Source organism: Muntiacus reevesi, chromosome 6 (assembly GCF_963930625.1).
Source record: "Muntiacus reevesi chromosome 6, mMunRee1.1, whole genome shotgun sequence".
NCBI classification, from domain to species: domain Eukaryota; kingdom Metazoa; phylum Chordata; class Mammalia; order Artiodactyla; family Cervidae; genus Muntiacus; species Muntiacus reevesi.
In genome coordinates, this window is record NC_089254.1 from 93,937,745 (window position 1) to 93,957,931 (window position 20,187).

Below are 20,187 nucleotides of genomic sequence, written 5' to 3' on the forward strand. Positions count from 1 at the left end.
GATACCTGCTGAGTCAAAGACCCAACTTGACTGGAGCTGAAAAACCCCTTTCCCCGAAAAGGCCTATTTACATAATATCTGTATAATGCAGTGATTCAACCTGTTCTACCAAAAGGGATGCAAATCCTTCTGAAAGGAGGAATCAGCTAAGTCTGGGGGCCCAGAAGGCCTCTCTGAAGAAAAGAGGCCACTAAAATATGCTTTCAACAGTGCTTGAGATGTTAAGGCACAAATAAATATAACTTTTAAAATCCACTTTACCAAAATAAATAAGGAATACTTTTAAAAAAGAGATATTCTAACATTATGTGCATGAGACAGTAAACAGGCCTATTCAGTTCAGTTCAGTCGCTCAGTCGTGTCTGACTCTTTGCGACCCCATGAATCGCAGCACGCCAGGCCTCCCTGTCTATCACCAACTCCCAGAGTTTACTCAAACTCATGTCCATCGAGTCGGTGATGCCATCCAGCCATCTCATCCTCTGTCGTCCCCTTCTCCTCCTGCCCCCAATCCCTCCCAGCATCAGGGTCTTTTCCAATGAGTCCGCTCTTCCCATCAGGTGGCCAAAGTACTGGAGTTTCAGCTTCAGCATCAGTCCTTCCAATGAACATCCAGGACTGATCTCCTTCAGGATGGACTGGTTGGATCTCCTTGCAGTCCAAGGGACTCTCAAGAGTCTTCTCCGACAGGCCTATTAGCTATATTCTATCTATTTTTCTACTCAAGACACTATTCACTCACTATGCACTTTATGTACTTGATATCCTAGTACCAACAATCCAATGAGTTAAGTAGTAGTTTCATTTTATAAATGAGACTAATTTGACTCTGGAAAATGAAACTGCTATCTGGCCCAGTGGATTGTTGGTACTAGAATATCAAGTACATAAAGTGCATGGTGAGTGAACAGTTCAAAAGTGCTGAAGTCAGCAATCATTTCCATCTGATTTCAGAGTGTGTGTTCTCACCACCAGGCACACTACCCAGTCCGTGTCTGGGCAGGACTCACAGGCCAAGAGGAGCGGAGGGCAGACATGCTTAAAAACCGACATGGCATGTGATAGTAAGTCCTGTGATATGAACAAAGTCCTGTGGGGCACCAGGAAGAGAATGAACGACTGTGCCTTTCTGCATGCAGGATGAATGGTGGCTGGAGAAGCTCAGGGGAAGAGAAACTGGTATGGAAAAGGGAAGGCATTCCATACTGAACAGAGAGCAGCAGAAGCAGCTGATCACAAAACACAGTACATGGCACAATATACATAGATGTGTTTTGCACAACGTGTACTTCTCTCTTCTAGAATGTTCCTTACAAGGATCTGTAAGTTTTGTTTTGGGGGAAGAATCAGATCTTTTAACAAGAGCTGGGAAAACATTTAGATGTTTGCTTTACTAAGGATCTGAAGAAGCAATATCTATTTAAGGAAAAACAAACAAACAAACACAACGGGAAAAAGTACCTATAGAAAGAAGTCTATACATAAAGCCTCATTTAGAATGAAGAAAAAGGTAACTGAGAAGTCAATGGAGGAGAAGACAATACATTCTTAGAAGCATTATTAGGTGGAACCTGAACCAGAATACACAAAACTAAACAACGGGGAGGGACAAAAATCCAATGTAAGAAATTGACAAAATCTGAAGTTGGAAGCTTGAAAGCAAGCTTTTAAGTGAGCATGAAACTAAGAACCATGAACAAAAGCCCTATGCAGACATCCAAGGATGACTGAGGGAGCTTACCACCCAGGAGAAGATACGTGGATCCATCAGGATATGATTTCACCCAATTATAAAACTGTGGGGACAAGGAGAATGTCAACCACCCTGACATCTCTGAGATCTGAATCTGCCAGGAGAAAATAAACCTGATAAAATTTATCTCCTGACCCCCGCCCCCTCCTTTCCCAATGTAGAAACAGAGGGAAAATTTTCTTCTGGACCTCTGACCAACAAAGCACAGGTTGGCTATTGTGAATATAATAGAAACCCTAAAAGCATGTGACATAACTTTAGGACTTTAAGAAGCAAGGCATGAGACTAACTGATGGAGTGCTTGGATGGCTGGCATCCTGGCTACTTTTGCAACCACCACCGTGAATTGCATTCACTTGTCAGTTTTTTCCTACTACACTGTGAGTTCCTTCAGAAAGGGCCTTGATTTGATCCTCTTGGTGTACAGTGAATAGTTTCTGAACCTCAAGAGGTATTTAATGTTTCCTAAATGAGGAGCCCTGAACATTTGCTTCCAGTTTTTTTTTTCTTTTTGAGAAAACATCTTTCTAAAGGTTTTCTTTTTTTTAAAAAAAGGAAAGGTGGGTCAGCATGGTCCCATGGTTATAGGAGGCAGTGATTTATAGACCATAGAAGATGCTAAAATATGAACATTCTGACTATGCAATAAATAATCTAATAAGGAAAATAAATTGGGGCAAAAACTAAAGAAACTAGTTCTTGTGCAGGGAGAGTTTCATGGGATAAGATGTGAAAAGCTGGATAGAGTTATGTAACCTACCTGTGGATAACAGTATCATAATCCTTGAGGATTAAAATCAGAATCCATAATGATCTGAAGCTTGTGAAAAATGCTAAAGGCAAAAACAACAACAACAACAACAACTAAGTTTGGAACAGAAGAAAATTAGGAAAAGGCCACGGTTCAGCCTGTCATAATGTTAAGTCCTGAGGAAAGTCAGAGCTATGCAGTTCCATCTTCATTCTGCCTCCTTCCATCTTCTTGATAAAAGAGCATGATCCTCAAACCAGAAAGGACAGAGTAAGCAACGTGGAGAGAGAACTGTAAGTCACAAGAGATACAAAGACAGTGAAAGAATATCTACTCAGTTTCAGTAAGCTTAAAGTTTCTAGGTGCAACATGGATTCTACTCTAGGGTATTCATCCTCAGAGACGTCATCACAAAACCATTGCTAAAAGAATTACGGGGAAAGAAAGAAAAGGCGGCTCTGTAAGTTAAGTGCTTACCAAAAGGGTTCTGGGGAAAATTTTGAAACAGACTGGGAGATACCTGATTTCTTTAGAAGTGAACATGAGAGGTTTTGCAAGCACTGCTCTATTGTTTGCATTTGGGGTCATTTTTCATGAGAAATAATACGCAACATTTTGGACTAAAACCTCAGCTCCTTTCCTAATGAAATATACAGGAAGTTTAACTTTGAGGTGAACAGCAGTCGTGAAGGCAGCTTCCACTGACAATTGTTTCCCACTGGAAATGTCCTGCTTCTAAATTCTGGGATCCATTTCCTTTCTTCTTCTGTTGCCTGCCCAAACTCAAAGACTTCACAGCTAAGACTTCACAACTCCATCTCTATCCCACCAAAACATCAATCCCATAAAACAAATGGAATAGAGTTGTCAATGAAAGCCAAAATGCATTTCCATAAAGAACCAACCATATCAAAGTAATTTATTCTTTGGACAGACTTTCTAGGATATAACTATGATATATCTTGAATTCAGCAGTTTCTGGAAGTTTTCTAATGGTAATCTTTTGGTATAAGATTCTAAAGTACAGTATGGATGACGGTAGTGTTTAGATGAACTGTCACAGAGCTTAAGACACTGTGTGTTAGTCTGAAAGTTCCTGAGATAGTGCTTGGCTTATCTTTGACTCCATGCTTCTTACTATACTTAGCAAAACCCACACAGTTTATTTAAACATACAAACAAAAAGCCAATTCTAGAGATGACAGAATCAATTATTAAAACTACAACTATTCTTAAATCAAAATCCTTAAAGTCTTCACTATCAATGTTACTAATAACATTTATCTCTCACTTTATAATCACATAGTCTCATATGATAAACTTGTTAAGATTGGAATATATAAACAAGGGTACACTCTAACTACACCAAATCCAAACACACAATTTAACATGGTTACATTCAGATTTTTAAAAATACATTTGGGAAGTACAGGATGGAAGAGATCTAACTAACCAGTCACATGTATGAAAAAAGGTTTAGTAGTTTTACTTACACCATTTCATAACAATTGGGTTAATAGAATTTTTAAAAAATAACATTAAGCCCACATAAATAGATGCGAAATGTCCAAATTAGCAACTGTAAGACACTGAGCCAATCATAAATGATAACCACTCTGAGCCTCAGTTTCCTCATTCACAAAATAGGGATAATATCTACTCCACAGGATATTTTTATAAAGAGACTGTGTAAACTATAAAGGAATATACAAATATTAGTAATAAGAAATGTGTTAATGAAAAAGTAGATTCTCTAATCACATCTGGATTATTAAAGTATAACCTCCATATTTCAAGCAAGCCATTCAGTGCCATGTCAAAATATGTGGAGGAGAAATGGACTAAAGAGAACTAGAAACCATGTTAAATATGAAAAGGTTAAAAGGACTAAGGATGTTTCATCCTTAGTCGAGAAGTTATTAGACAAGTGGATACCTCCTTCACATATTTGACAAGAAGCATAAATGGGAAAAAGATTTTGGTTTAGCCAAGAAAAAACATTCTTTAACAATCATAAGTTCCCTAAAGAGAGCACCCTGCTTATGAAAGTACTAAGTTCCCCAAGTAGCTCTTCAGTACTTACGTTAAGTAGAGTTCTAGAAAATAAGCTATTTATAAAGGTTTTCTGAATTGTGTGTATATGTTTGTGAGTATTACAAATGAGACACTGGAGGTAAGAAGAGTTATTGGTTAGGTGAAATTTTTTAAAGCTTGTGTGTATGGAGGAGGGAGCACGGTGGTCTTGGGAAAATAAGGAATAGTCACAAGCTGAATTTCCAGAATTCAGAAGTAGAGAAGGACTGATTATGGAGTGATGAGGCGAATCCTAACACTGAACTGAGGATCACAGTTCAACCAAGAGATAAGATAACTTATTTGTAAACGAATCTGATTAATGTCTCCACAAGTCCAGATTTAACACAAAGCATATCCAGATCCAGGCTTTGCATACCTCCAGAAATAATCAGATACAAACATCACCCTCTCAACCACAAGTTTTCATTCAGCAAACGTTTACTGGCTATGTCTGGGGCTTGATGCTATAACATTCTGCAGCAGCATCCTACATTTCACGCTGTTCTGCTTATTTTCTGTTTCTTGAGCAGATCACTGGAGTTTGGTTATTCTGAAGAAAGCAGTGATAGCTTTCGATTGTTTAGTACCAATAAAATATTTTTTAAGGGAGTATAAGTTCCCTTCAGGCTTGCATTCAGACCAAAGTATCTTGCCACACATGCAGCAAATCCTCATAGGGTTGTATGTCCATTGAAATTTCTAAGACTTTTTATGTTCATAATCTTCCAAATTTAAAGATTTCTAAATTTTCTAAAAGTTATTAAAAACACTAAAGTCAGTTTTTACTTCATTTGATTATTACACAGTTCACTTTTGTTTTGACACTGAAGATCAGTCAGTCTCATCTTTTTCTGAAGGATGGCTCCTATCTTAAGGGTTTATATCAAAGACACAAAAATACCCTCAAAGGACGACTAAAAATTATCCATGCTCTGAAATGTGATTTTCCATGCTCTGAAATATAACCTAACTATGAGCTTTATTTTTAGAAAGTTATCTTTTTAGGCATTAAAATAAGAAACTGTTTTTAATTTTAGAAAAATGATTATTTTAGGAAATGAAGTAAAGTCCTCATTATTATACTAAAACTAAATGAAATAGATAATGGATATGGTCATAGTAATAAACACTTCCAACCAAACAGATCAAGCATACATCTTTCTTCTTCACTGTACTATTTTCACAAACCAGAGGTATTTGTTAAAATTTGCTTTGAGGTTGTTTTATAAATAACCATTTGATTTTTCAAAACAAGAATATAAATTGAAATTTACTTATTTTTTTATTTTCACATATATATGTGAAATTTATGATCTTAAAAAAAAAGACTAGTCTGTTTTTTCTTCCTTACTATTTATACTGTTGAAAATAGAGACATTTTCTTGCTTTCAATTGTTCAAATAATGCCTCAATTTAAAGAGATTTAATCCTAATAAGACTGTATTCTTTTCATGTATTCTTTTCAGACCTATAAAAGATAATACTCCTTTGGAGGATAGCATTTCAAAAGGCCTACCTGCTGATGAATTTAAACAGCTATATGCCTACCATCAGGTTCACTAAGTGGCCTTAGTTTAAAAATTATTTTAAAAATATACTTAAGTGTTCATCCTTGGCTATGATTTATTGTAGTTCAACTGGCAAAGAATGCCAGAGATAGTCTTGACAGACCAATTCTCAATCAGCGTTGAAGAAAGGAAAGCAGGAAGGAAAGAAAGATCAGATGAAAACAGCCTTAAAATATAATATAAATTATATATTTAGTCTTAAATATAAATTAGAAACAACAATTCTTATTTTTCCATCTCCTGGAGTTGTATACGGAACTAGAATTTTTAGTGGAAAAAAATTAGTTTTATTAAAAATCACATATGATTTGTGAAACATTGAATTTCAGTAGTATTGTCCAGAAAGTATTTTTAAAGGGCTAGAATTACTTAGAAGTAAAAGCAAGTGAATAACGGCAATCTAGCACAGTCAAAAGTCTACCAATCAGACATTTGTCACTCAATCTACTCCCAACCCAGACTGTACTTTCGGCTTAAATGTGCTGTTTTGATTTTTAAGAGAGAACAAAAAGACTGACTGAGAAGGAAATTGGGAGGTAAATGACCACAGAGGCACTGAGCGAACACTCAGGAAGCTGACAGAGCCTGTTCCTCTCCTCTGAAGAGGGAAAACTCGGGCCTGTCAAGGGTCCTGCAGGGGTACCGCACAGGAAGTGCACCTTGAGATCTAGTCAAGACCTCCCCCTCTAACTGTGGTCAGTTACATGGAGAAAGAAAGAAGCAACTTCTTCTTTGCCCAAAGGAAGAAAAAAACTGGACAGAGAGGTGAGCACAAGCTACCAGAGTAAGACTCACAGCGGGCAAAACTAAAACCAGAAAGCATGTTATAAAACAAAAGTTGCAGGGGTGTGTGTATTTATTTGGAAATTATGAAAGATCTCTGCTTAGTTCAATAACAGGCTTCATTGCAATCACCTGCCATTTAAAATAAACGTGAGGTTTTGCAGCACTGACTCAAGAAATGTCATTCCTACCTGGGACTAGGGCTGGGGAAGACTATGGTTAGATTAATTAGTGACTAATGGTTTAGATGTAAGAACAAAAAACCCAGACCTGGTAGCAAATCACATCCTAAGTAACAGATGAGGGAATAGGGCTATCAGTAATTCATAATCACAAATTTTAATAAAAACTCATATTTTAATAGAGACAACGTAAGTGAAATAACACTCAGCTTAAGGTCAGTAAGAAATCTTCCTACTTTGTTGATGAAGTCATAACCCAGGGCCTCCTTTTCCTTTAGCTGAATACTCAATTTATAGACATAATAAAGAAAGAAAAGAATGGCTTCAGTGTCAGTTTTCTGGCCAATGCCAACACATAAAATGACAATGTTTAAAAACATCCCAGCAATATTCCAGATCACTATGTTCTGCTCCATAGACACATTATTTCCATACACAAGACTGATGACAACAGAGTAGAAATGCTAGCACAGTCTTTGGGAGGAGATCTCACCATATTAGGAAACAGCGCTAGGCTATAAAAGTTGATTGCAGTCAGCATCCCTGCATTTCTTCTTGGAGACGATGATGGTATTATCAACTTTAAATCCTTGTGGAGCTTCCCCTCTTTTTCATTATGCTGAAAACAACCACCTCCTTGATTGGAAAAAAATCAGCAGATGTGCTATCATTTTACATGGTGTAGCATACAGTAGTTCTTCAGAGATGAATCTGAGATCACCCCTTTGGTGCGGGTGCAGTACATCTTGGTGCCATTACTGTAAGAATTTTTTTCATTCTGTAGTATTAGAAATATCAGCAGTCTAGTAGTCATGCAGGTCGATGCTTAAATGTTCTTTGGCACTGCAGAAAAATCCTGGGTAAAATCAACTCCACCTCTGTTTTACTCTTTATTTTGGTTCTGACATCTGTATTTAAGTCACATTAAGAGTACCTGTGAAGTTTCAATCTCCCCACACTAAAGTTACTTCAAGGTCACTAGGCGACATTTAACACAAAGCTGTTTTAACAATTTACAGGGTCTGTAATAACAGTTGCCAACAGATGGACAGTCTGAATGCTTTAAATTCATTATTTGCACTGATATTCACAGTTGAAAGCCCTTGACTTGTGAGAACTACTATAATAAACTGTAAGACACAATGAAGTTTAGAGAAGAGATATGCTCTGAATCTTGAGGTTTTCTTCCTGAGTTACATATACTCACATTAAGACTACCTGTGAAGTTTCAATCTCCCCGCACTTAAGTTACTCCGAGATCACTAGGACACATTTAACAAAGCTGTTTTAGCAACTTACAGGATCTGTAATTACAATTGCCAACAGATGTACAATCTGAACATCTTAAATTAATTATTTGCATTGATATTCACAGTTGAAAGCCCTTGACTTCCGAGAACTACTATAGTAAACTACAGGACACAGTGAAGTTTAAAGAAGAGATATGTTCTGAATCTTGATGTTTTCTTCTCCTTGAATTACATATACGAAAGCATATTTATTGGTGAAGGCTAACAAAACTTCAAACTGTTGTTAGAATGTGATTGTGGGCAAACCACAATCCTTCTGAGCCTTGTTTAATATCGTTATTATTATTTGGTCTTCAAAAGAAGGATCATTAAAGGCTATGCTATATGTTTCATAGCTCTGAAGTTTTAGGACTATATAATAAAACTTCTTCTCTTTATCCTTTCCTTAGGTTTTCCTAAAGAGTATGATATGGGACGGATATGTTTAGTAGTGCAAGTGAAAACTGATGAGAAAAAGCTATGAAAATATTTGTTCAGATAAAGCATAACCAGGGGTGAAGTGGGCACCTATACTATAACCTTGCTGCATATGAACAGGACTTTAATTCCCATTAAGAAAAAAAAAACTTTAGAGAAGGACAAAACATGAATACAGCTCTTATCCTAAACACAAGAATTAATGAGAACACAGCAGGAATAAATACATGAAAAGTCACAGGGAGATGGCCTGAGGCTTTTTCCTCTGCCATATTCACCAAGTAGAGGATTTAAATGAAAATTAATATATATAAATCAATGTACATGCACACATACCCACTCAATCTCACCCTCAGACACAGAGCGAGGCTTTCATAAAGCGAGGCTTCCTTGCTAAGGAAGCCGTTTTTTCTGTAATGTACTAGTCAAATGTCAAGAAGACAGAAAAGACTATTATTACCGCTTAAGAACTACTCAGACAGTTACTTTAAACATTTTTACCTGAGTCTAGATGCAGCTATTACCACACAGCCCCACCAAGGACGGGCCAAATTTCTCACAGCCAGAGTGGGTTATTTATTCAACTTTAAGATAATTAAAGAACAGTCCTACTAGGCCATCAAATTGTACACTTTAAAGTAGTTAAATGTATGTTATGTGAATTTCAACTTAAAAAAAAAAGGTACTGAGTTCTTTAAAGGCTTTATAAATTATATGGAAGGGAAAAAAAGCTTTGAGGCTGTTGCTTATAACACAGCACCATAGTGGGTCTTAGGACCAAGCAGGAGCTGCAACAACAAACTGTTCAAAGCACAGTATGTTCTTAGGGGTTGGGTTGGAGCTTCCAGGAACCTTGAAAATAATCATAAAATGTGAAGCTGGCTAAGAACAAAGTGAAGGCAACAGCTGCTTTATGAAGTCTGGTGTGAAGGAACCTGAAGAAAATGGATTGGTTCTCGAGTACAATAATTTCCATCTGGTTCATGGAATTTCTAAGTACTTCAGTCTAATTCTCAAGCAGCTTATAACTGCATAGGCCTGCCTTCAATTCTAGGTATCAACAGGTGTAAACCATATTTTTATCTAACTGAAACTTAGGGTAGACTCCCCAAAGCTCCAAGCTACCAGACTCGTCACATGCACCTACTTCCTCTGTCTAAACCTTTCACATCATAAGTGACACACTCACCGGGGTTACCTACGCTGTCCAATCTCATCTCTGGCTTTCCCCAGGCCTTCCCTTGAACTATGTGTTCACATCCTCCTCCTGTGCTTTGAGGAAGCAATGTTCACTCCACTGTGGGATGTTGTCCTCTGGATCACCTTCAACTTACAGGAAACATGCTTCAGGATTCCCCAGGTAATACCATGCTTTCTACAACTCTCTCACACAGTCTGACTTCTGACTCTTGACAAAAGAACTAGAGGGGAAAGCTGGGTGAGTAAAGACCACAGGGGTAATGAAAGCTTGCCTTCTTTCCAACCTCCAGTCCTAATGTAAGACGTCTATCTACAATCCTTTTTCTGGTTCTCACTTGTCATGTAGTGCTGAGTGGTTATCATGCTGACTAGTCTCCTAATCTGTCCTTCTCTTAACAATACTATACTGGTTCTTTGTCCTCATCAACATATAAAATCAATGAACTCTGGATCACAAGATTATATCATTAGTTTTGCCTTCTTAAACATCGTTGTCTTTTTTCTTTACCCTCTAACCAAAATCTCATACATGCTTTGTCCACTCCTGTTGAATCATCACAACATACAAAACTATACATATCTGACTCTTTTAAATTTGATCCTTATCTTGACTCAACAATTCTTAAATTTCTTTCTGATGAACTTCTAGGCTTATTCTCACAGACTTATTTCTTTCTCTCCCGCTTTTTTTTTTTTAAAAACAGGTTCCCAACTCCAGTCTTTCATCCCCATTTTCTCACATGATATGCATCCAAGAATTACTCATATGAGCACCTTCATCTAATCTCATTTTCTCTAATCTCACCTTCTTTTGCCTAGATTTTCAGATTGTTTTTTACAAACAACAAAGGAAGATATAGCCCATCTCAATTAAGTTAAGCCCATAACCTAACCTCATCTTGGGTGTATCTCTTCCTAACACCTACAGAAATCTTTTACCCCACTGGTTAGCCTATTTTCTCTTCCATACTATCTATGCTATTCTCTCACTTAACTCTGTAAATTCTGCATTAAATATTCAGCTCCCTTATCTTAAAGCAGGGCTTCCCTTATAGGTCAGTTGGTAAAGAATCTGCCTGCAATGAGGGAGACCAGGGTTCGATTCCTGGGTCGGGAAGATCCCCTGGAGAAGGAAATGGCAACCCACTCCAGTATTCTTGCCTGGAGAATCCCATGGACAGAGGAGCCTGGCAGGCTACAGTCCATGGGGTCGCAAGAGTCAGACATGACTTAGCAACTAAAGAGAGAGAGAGAAAGATCTTAAAGCAATGCCTTCTAAGATATACACCCTGTCTAGTCAGCATCTTGCTTTTCTCTTCCCCTTTGTTGCCAATGTCTTTAGTCAATGACTGCTGCATCTACATTCTTGACATTTCCTCATGAATCCTAGAAATCTGCCCTTCCATCTGTATCTTTTTATGAAAGAAGCATTTTTAAAGGTCACTAGAGACATGGCCAAAACCAAAGGCCTTTCCCTGAATCTCATTCTGACTTGTAATTCATAATTTCTTCTGCAATCCTACTAGTATTACTATTCGTGTCCAGGCCATCTTGTTTTCACTGGTCAGCAATGATATCTAGGAACTACTTTCTAACTAGTACTAACTTCCAGCAAATGTATTAATCTTAAAATGCTGCAATCAAGTTACATCTTTGCCAAAGAACATGTACTTCTCTACCACTGACCACATCTACATCAAGACTAAATTCTTCTTCCTAGTTATCAAGGCTTTTGCACACTTACCTCACCTTCCTACATGACCTGTAATACCTCAGACAAGTCCATCTCCTTACCATCTTCTCCTGACCCTTCAAAGACCATGCTAATCTCCATCCCTAATTCTTCAATCTGTTCCCTTTACTATATTTTCCAATTCCATCATTTAATTTCAAGCCATCCTTCAAAAGCAAAAAGTAAGACATTTCCTATGAAGCTTTTTCCCAAATCTGCCCTGAATAACTTCTTTCTCTAAATCCTATTTTTACTTCTGCATCAGCAAAGTGTCTAACTGGCTCACTCAGCATTTCATGTGTGACTATTCAGCACAAGGAGACAACACAGTATATATTCAGATAAAAAGACTGAGAGGAGAAAGATGCAGCACTAACGGCAGAAGAACTAGCTTGAAACCAGATAAATAACTTAGTTATATTTTATAGAAAAAGACATATATATTGTTATTTTCCAGTGTCACCTCTTTCAAAGAAAAAAATTTTTTTAAAGTTATTGTGCTCTCAACTGTATGATATGCATCTCTTAAGCAGATATGGGAAAGCTTCATCATCAAATAAACAAAAGAATCCAAAACCTTACAACTCAATATAGGATAAAATGTCCTCTCATTTTTATATAGGCACATGTAACTTGGTGGTCTTCATTTTGTGAGTTTCAATAAACCCGCAATTCGTTCCTTGCTCTTGACTCTCTGATGTAATGCCTCTGTATGAGGAGCTCCCTATGTACCTGGATCACAGCAGAAGAGAGCTCTGTCAGTCTTGCAGGTGGTTGGAATACTGTACAGATAGGAGCCATGTCAGTAAAACGTGCACACAATGCAATGAAGCTTTCTTTAAAAGAATATATATATATGAATCTATACTCAACTACCACAACACTAAAGAATAAGACATGAGTATATGCCCACGACTGAGCAATACTTTAATCAGAATAATGAATGTATGTCTCCCCTGTTAAAATTTTTTTCACTCTCTCTAAATTATCACATATTTCAAAATTTCAAGTATCAGTATTCAATATCCTTCATTGCCCTGTCAAAGCAATTAATAATGAAATGAGTGGACTAGTATGGTTGTTCTTGTAATTAAAATATATCAAGAGGTGACCCTATAGAAATAACTGAAATAAAATTGTCACAAGACTGTTATCCTTGATAATATATAATAGGATCTATATTTAACTGGTATCCCTCAAGATCTAGCTCGAGTCACTACACAGAATAGGCACTCAAATATTTAATTAATGCTCTGTTGAAGTAAGAGAAGAGTATACAGAAGTGCCACCTTTAAAAACAAATGCAACAGCAGAATGAAAAGGAAAGGATTATTAATCAGAAAATATTTCCTAATGGAATCTTTAAGAAAATAAAAAGAGGCACTTGACATTCATCATATGATCAAAATTATTCAGTCAAGGTCTATATTCTATTGTGGCACTAAGAAGTGATGCTCTAAATGTCTTTTTAACATTTTCCCCCACTTAGGCTGGGGGAAGAGGTCGGCCACCAAATGCTTTGACAAGTCTAGTAAATACGAATATTCTCCCCAGAAAAAAAAAATGAACATCTATACACACATACAACTCATAAGCACGTCCAAGGAGTTTTGTATTCCAGGTTAAACATTTCTGATTTAAGGAAAAGACTAGTCACTTTTGAAAAGTTAAGGATAGAAAAGCATATAAAGTTCCCCTTGTGCATGACATAACAGTCATGCAAGGAATTTATCAAAAACTAATCTGAAGTTTTTAGAACTTCTCATTCTTTACCATCGCTTGGCTTCATCAATTTACTTCCTGTGTGAAGCAGTACTTTCTTGTACATGTTGTATAATTTCTTCTGAGTTTTAGTAAATTAATTTTGACTGATTTTAGGACTTCACTTAAAAAAACCGTAACATACATAAAAGTAAGCAAAATAGTGAAGCTTAATTTTTTAGGCTTACAAAGTCTCAGATTTACAAAGTTACTTAAATGATCATCTTTCATCCACATGAAAATATCTAAGTTGAAGCCTAATTACCCAAGAAAGCATTTTTCTGTTTACAGTGTGTATGTATAAGGTGGCATAGGAGGGGAAGCAGGCAGGAAGACAGTTCTGGGCTCTAGCAAATCAGATAAATTCTGACAGTTTTGTGGCAACGGCCAGGAATGAGAAAGGAGAGAAAGCTCCCACAGGAGAGAAGCCGTGTTTAACAGGTGTATTTCTCAACACAGAGAAGAACGTAAATGAGAGCTAACCACCTCTTTATGTTTTCATAACAAGAGTCAAGCAATGAAAGGCTTGCTCTGAAGGCTGGAGAAAACTATGCACTAAGTAAGCCCTAGCAGGGAACCCAAGTTTGTCCACAAGGCCAAGGAGCCTCAGCACCACAGGAGGCATTAAGTGGACGTCTTGGCCTCTTATAGCGAAAGTGAAACCACAGTCAACACATACTAAAAGGCTCCTAACAAATTTATAGTATTTGTATTTGCTAAGTTTCTTATAATGCTGTCCTAAAGTCATTCCTAAATCAAAAGCTGAGATTGTCATTTATGCAGAAATTTTACAAGAATAATTTAAATGGCTAGAGAGTTGTTTCTATACTCTCAGCTAACCAAATTGAAGAATACCTAAGAATGGATTTTAGTTTACCTCCTATACTTAAGGACAAAGCCATTTAATTTGTGTATTTTATTTAATGGAAAGTTATTAGACTTTACATAGAGAGGTAACCCTGAAAACTCCAACTCCAACATGATATTATCAGTTCCCAGTAAGGTGTTTCATTATTATTATCATCACCATCATCATTATTATTTTAAATCTTTAGGCTTCCTTTTTTGGTATTCATGCTACTCTTTTAATATTTTTTTAAACTAAGGCATATCTTTTATATCACAATTGTCCTTTTCCCAGATGCTTAATTTAGGCAGAAACAGTCATGTTTTCTGAACCAGCTCTGTCTAATGCTGAGTACTGAACTCAGCTTATTTTCTTTCATTATCAGCTTTAAAACTATTTCAAGAAATTGTTTATTATCCAAAAAATCACTTCACATTATATCCTAATAAAGTACACCACTATTCTCGGTGATTAAAATTACCTATGACAACTTACGTGACCTAATTTTAGAGGATCCCCAATCTCTTCTCTTCCACCTTAGTCTCATTCTGGTCAGGAACTTGTAATATAGTTTTATTATCACATTTCAATTGTGAAACAATGAAATTTCCAAACAAATATCTCACAGAACTACCATTTTTTCAATAAAAGTTTTACACTACTATGGTTGCTTCTCACATACAATATTTACCCCATATTCAAGTTTCTGATAAATCAATTGTAAGTTGAAATTCTGTTTCTGAGGCATTTCCTGGTATACTAGGCAGTGCATTAGGAAAGAGATTATATTGCATTTAGTCTATAATAATTATCTTTTAAGCGTCTCTATATAATTAACAACCATTCAAAAAGAAAGTGCAAATGTGCAAATGAGAAAGAACAAAAACAGTTTCTAAACAGGTAATTCATAATATAGGACATAAATCCATACAACTACAAACAATTACTGATAACATCCTCTGGGCATTAAATGACACCACCAATTTTGTTTTATATGTATTCTTTCTTCTCAAGTATTCAAAGAATGCAATAGACATTATCTTCTTAATTTCCAAATTTCTCATGAATATATTAGGATATTACCATTTTTTCACAAGCCAGAAAACAAGGAACTGCCATTATCTTTGAATATTTTCAATAACAGAGCCAAAGTAACAATTCTAGCTAATCTCATCTGGGATCTTAATTAGTACTACAAGTTTATTTGTGTGAGTTAAAAAATAGTATCACTCATGAGAAACAATGCCAAAATTATTATGCTAATAAATTGTGTTAAAGGCCTAATGAAGAAATACTTTAGCAGCTCTATGAGGTAACACACTAGTTGTAGGCATGAGGAACGTTTATGTTGGCTCTTTTGGGTGTATACATTAAATGCAAAATCAGAAAGGAATCATGCAAAAATCCGGTTGCCCATGCAAGCACCCCAGAGTCTAATCCTCTCCTCTCAGTTCTGTTGTCAGGCCACAGTAGTGTGGAGACTTGTAGGCCGCTGTCCTTGTTGTAATGAATGGGAAGAGGCTGACAGTGGCATGGTCGAAACCTTCACCTCTTCTTCCCCTGTGGAAAAGTCAGTCATGGTCTAGTTATGGGTGACTAGATTTGTTAACAGTCCCTTTAAAAATGATTTCAATATTTGGAATACTGATACATATATAAAATACATGCTTAATGGCTGGAATGCGAGTGTGAAACAAGACATGAATTTTAAAATATAAACTTATCAAGTACCTAGAAAGCAGTTACACTCTAATCACACCCTTAAATTTAATACTATGTCAGGTTTAAGAACAAATAGATTCAGAATTATAAATATACAAAAAGGAAAAAAAGAGACCAGGAAAGCCATTCTTTTCCAAGCCAATTGGACCTTTTATATAGACACTCCTAATAGTAAGTAGTATTTTGTGGGGGGAAAAAAAAGTTAAAACTAAATTCACCGAAGTGAAAATGTGAGTTTTGTAAAGGGCAAAATGACAAATCCATGTTTTAAAACCAGTTATTAAGTTTAGAAAAAAGAAATTAAAAGATATAAATATTAGCTTAGCAAATTACCATACAGCATCTGAAAATTCAATGTGCACTTTTGAAATAATGAGAAAATAGTAAAATACTAGCAATACAATGATCCAATTGACTGAAAGTAAGATGACTACTTCTAGGTCAGAGAACTATACATGAAATGAGATCAGTTCTCCCAACTATAATTGATAATGACTACAAGTGACTTGCTTCACAAATGACTCAAAATTCAATCAAGTCACTGTTAAAACAGTGAATTCAGACACAAAGAATTTTCTTTAAATGCCCTCTCTTAAGTAAATCTGAATAAACAAAAACATGAACAAAAATCTAATCTTGAACAGTTTTAAATATTTTTCTAGGTATATTTTGAAACAACAATGTTCACAGACTTAGATTATTATTTGTTTCCCAAATAATTTTTAGCTCTATAGAATAAAAACATCCTGGCAGAAAGTTCTTTGAAAAACAAATCTGCGAAGTTACACTTGGAAAGATAGTTTAAGTGATACCATGAAGAAAAAAACTAAGTCTTTAGAACTGGTTATTTCATAGTTTTTCAGTAAATTGGCACATATTCTATAAATCCCAAATATATAGCAAGAAAGCTGTGTAAAAGAAATTTTAGAGTTCTTGGTGAGGACATGGTACTCATAAGAACTAAGCAAGAGATTGATTTTCATCAAGTCAATGAAATGCATTCTATTTTGTAACTGCAAGTTATATTCCTGAGCTGGGCCAACTGTCTCATGAATAGATAAAAAAGGTACCTCCCAAGAGTGTGAGAGCAAAAATCAATTACTATGGGAAGAAAGCCAAGTTAAAGTAAATGCCAGTAATCTTCATTTATGATGGAGAACATCAATACTGTAGTGAAAAACATTTCACTTACTGAATCTGAGCCCTGGGTTCCTATCTTAAATCTACTACTAACTGAATGTGTGACTTCTAACAAATTATTTAACGTTTTCAGGACACAGCTTTGCCATTCCTAAAATGAAGGAGTTGAACAGGCACATCATTTTTTGGAACAGGAAAAGTTACTTTTTAAAACAAAAGCACACAGTTCCAATAACAAGGAAGATCTGAATGGACTTCCCTATTACTGGTTACTAATCCAAGTTTTCCCTCAAGAATATTTATTCCAAAAACCCTTCTCAATTTAGAAAACTGGATATGCAGCCAAGAAAATGCTGCTAAAAAGATTTCACTTAAGGAAATAACTAATTTTCAACATTTAAAAAATGTTTTCAATTAGGCAGAGGAAACGGAAACCACGTTTATGTCAAACCTAGGGCAACTGTCCTTCCCATGATAGATTTCAGATATATCAATTTTTAATAATTAACTGAAACAAACCAAAACTTAAAATTTAAATACAAATGTATAATAAATACAGACATTTGTAAGATACAAAGGTGACTACTTACTCCTAACTAAAAGTCAGGAACCCCATCTTGCTCTACATATCTACAGAACAAATACATATATGATTTTTCCAGTACTGAATACTGTCTAAGCATATCTTAAGACCTCGCTGAAACCTATGTACTCTCCTTTATGAAGCTCTTAACAGTTACCCTGTGTAAGAAACCATGATATTCACTGCAGAAAATAGAGTTAAACCTTTTTCAACAGTTCAACTCAAGTACAGCTGAGTTATAACTAGGGGTGGGAGGCAGATATTGCCTACATATTAAATTGCTTCAAATAATGCACAGTTAAGATGTACACAGTTTTCCAGAATTTCAGGTTGTCACTTCTAATTGTTACGGCAAAACCTCAATCATTTGGCTACAATTATAAAACTATTCTGTTTTGAGGCTTCAAACATTCAGCATCCTGAGGTATTTGCCAAATATATATAGGCCATGGAAGGGTTCTGTAGAACTCTTGATATCAATTTTAAATATTTCAGTACATTAACACTAAAATTTCTTTAGCCATGGGGACCTTAAGAGTTCTCTAAAAATAAGCTTAATTGTAAGTCACCACTTAAATACCAAGCTAGTATGCATAGTCAAGAAACTGAAATAACAAACTCTCCCCACATCCCAGAAAACAGAAAAGTGATTCAGAATCTATAGTTGGTGACTTCATTCTTAGAATTTCTGGGGAAAAAAAAAAAAAAAGGATTTTACGCTCTATGGTTGAGTATATGCTAAAAGAAAAGAAAAACCCAGGAGGACAGGATCATGATTTAATGCCACATTCTTCTTCATAAAGTATCTACTCTAGATGAAGATTTCAAATGACTAACATGAGGACAACTACCCTCAAAAATCAGTGATTACTCATCACTCCTGTGGCATTTCTGGAATATCTACCAGCTTAAAAAATATTTGGTTTAAACCTGCTCTTTTTATACTAACGGACAATATGATAACTATGAAATCAGAAGAACAGATTGTTTCTGAGGATGGTCACATAATAAGTCAAATGAAAGTCACGATGAAGACAGCTAAGAACTAGAGTTACACAAAGGCATCCTCCTTCCTATCATATCAAGCCCACGCTGTTCTGCCTCCCTGACCGAGCTCCCCATCCTCTCCTCCACTCCACAGGACACATGAAGCACCTCCTGGTGCAGAAGGCAGTTCTGCTGTGTCTTAATGTAATGACACTCTAAATTTTATCTCTATGCCTTTATTTGGGAGTTTCTACCAACACAAAAGGTCTTGCCCTTTCCCTCTTGCTAACCCAAATCCAGGATACAGATCAATTCCTACTTCCTCAATGATGCTTCCCCAACAATTTATAGGCTCCACTGATGTGTCTTGCATTCCAGTATCAAATAGTTGCCACCTTCATACATAGCCTTATTTTATCTTGTCAACTACACTATACAGTATCTGGAAATAATATCTGCATTTTAAAGTTTTTCTGCATTATCCACATGGCCTAGTTCATTGTTGGGCAGATACCCAAACATTCATAGTAATTGGTCTAATATTCTATTGTTAAATGTTTAGAATATTTAGGGGAAATTAAATTTTTGGTGTTATGTTGAGATACACTACTAGTAATTTAAATTCCACACTTCTAAATGATTGAAACAAAGGAAAACAAAACAAACTTACATTCTAATATACTGTCTTGGAAAAAAATGAATACCAGGAACTGAACACTTAGTATTTCTCAAGTGAACATCATGTAGAAGAAGACTGAAAAATGTCACTCTCAATTACCTACTAACTACCAAAACCAAATGAACAAATATCATATGAGTCCCACCAACGTGCAAACCACTACATTAGGTGCTACCATGGTGGTGGTGGTTTAGTTGCTAAGTCATGTCTGATCTTTGCAACCCCATGGATGGGGGACCACCAGGCTCCTCTGTCCATAGGATTTTCCAGGCAAGAATACTGGAGTGGGTTGCCATTTCCTTCTCCAGGGATCTTCCTAATCCAGGGATTGAACCCGGGTTTCCTGCATTGCAGGCAGATTCTTTAACAATTGAGCTACAGACCCCATGTGCTATCACACTTATGCGTAAATTGACTGTATCAAAAGCCACACACCATATTCTCTTAACCTACCTACTTGTTTTGAAATTCAAATGCTGTAGTCACAAAGAGAATAGAGTCAAAGAATTTTGATGCATCTCTGAAAATTTATCTATCAACCTTGCTAAAAACAAGAGAACAAATGTCTTGCTGGTGGTAGCACATAATCACAATAATGCTGTGCCATGCCATATCACAAAGGCCAAGACAAGGGACAAAAATAAATTTTATGAGTTATGTAACAGAGTGAACGACTAATCTATTCTATTTGATTCT

The 20,187-nt window shown here is 36.1% G+C and overlaps 1 protein-coding gene across 6 annotated transcripts in view; it reads right to left on the minus strand.

Annotated features, from left to right (window-relative positions):
- Positions 1 to 20,187, minus strand: part of CNOT4 (CCR4-NOT transcription complex subunit 4) — a 147,627-nt gene that overhangs the window by 10,167 nt on the left and 117,273 nt on the right. For 2 of the 6 annotated variants that reach the window (XM_065939047.1, XM_065939046.1), the window contains exon 11: positions 1,929 to 15,940. The exons of the other annotated variants lie outside the window; for them this stretch is intronic. In XM_065939047.1, coding sequence (XP_065795119.1) covers positions 15,840 to 15,940 — 101 coding nt within the window. In that variant the 3' untranslated portion in view covers positions 1,929 to 15,839. Of the gene's footprint in view, positions 1 to 1,928; positions 15,941 to 20,187 lie in introns of those variants that run through there. 6 annotated transcript variants of the gene reach the window in all.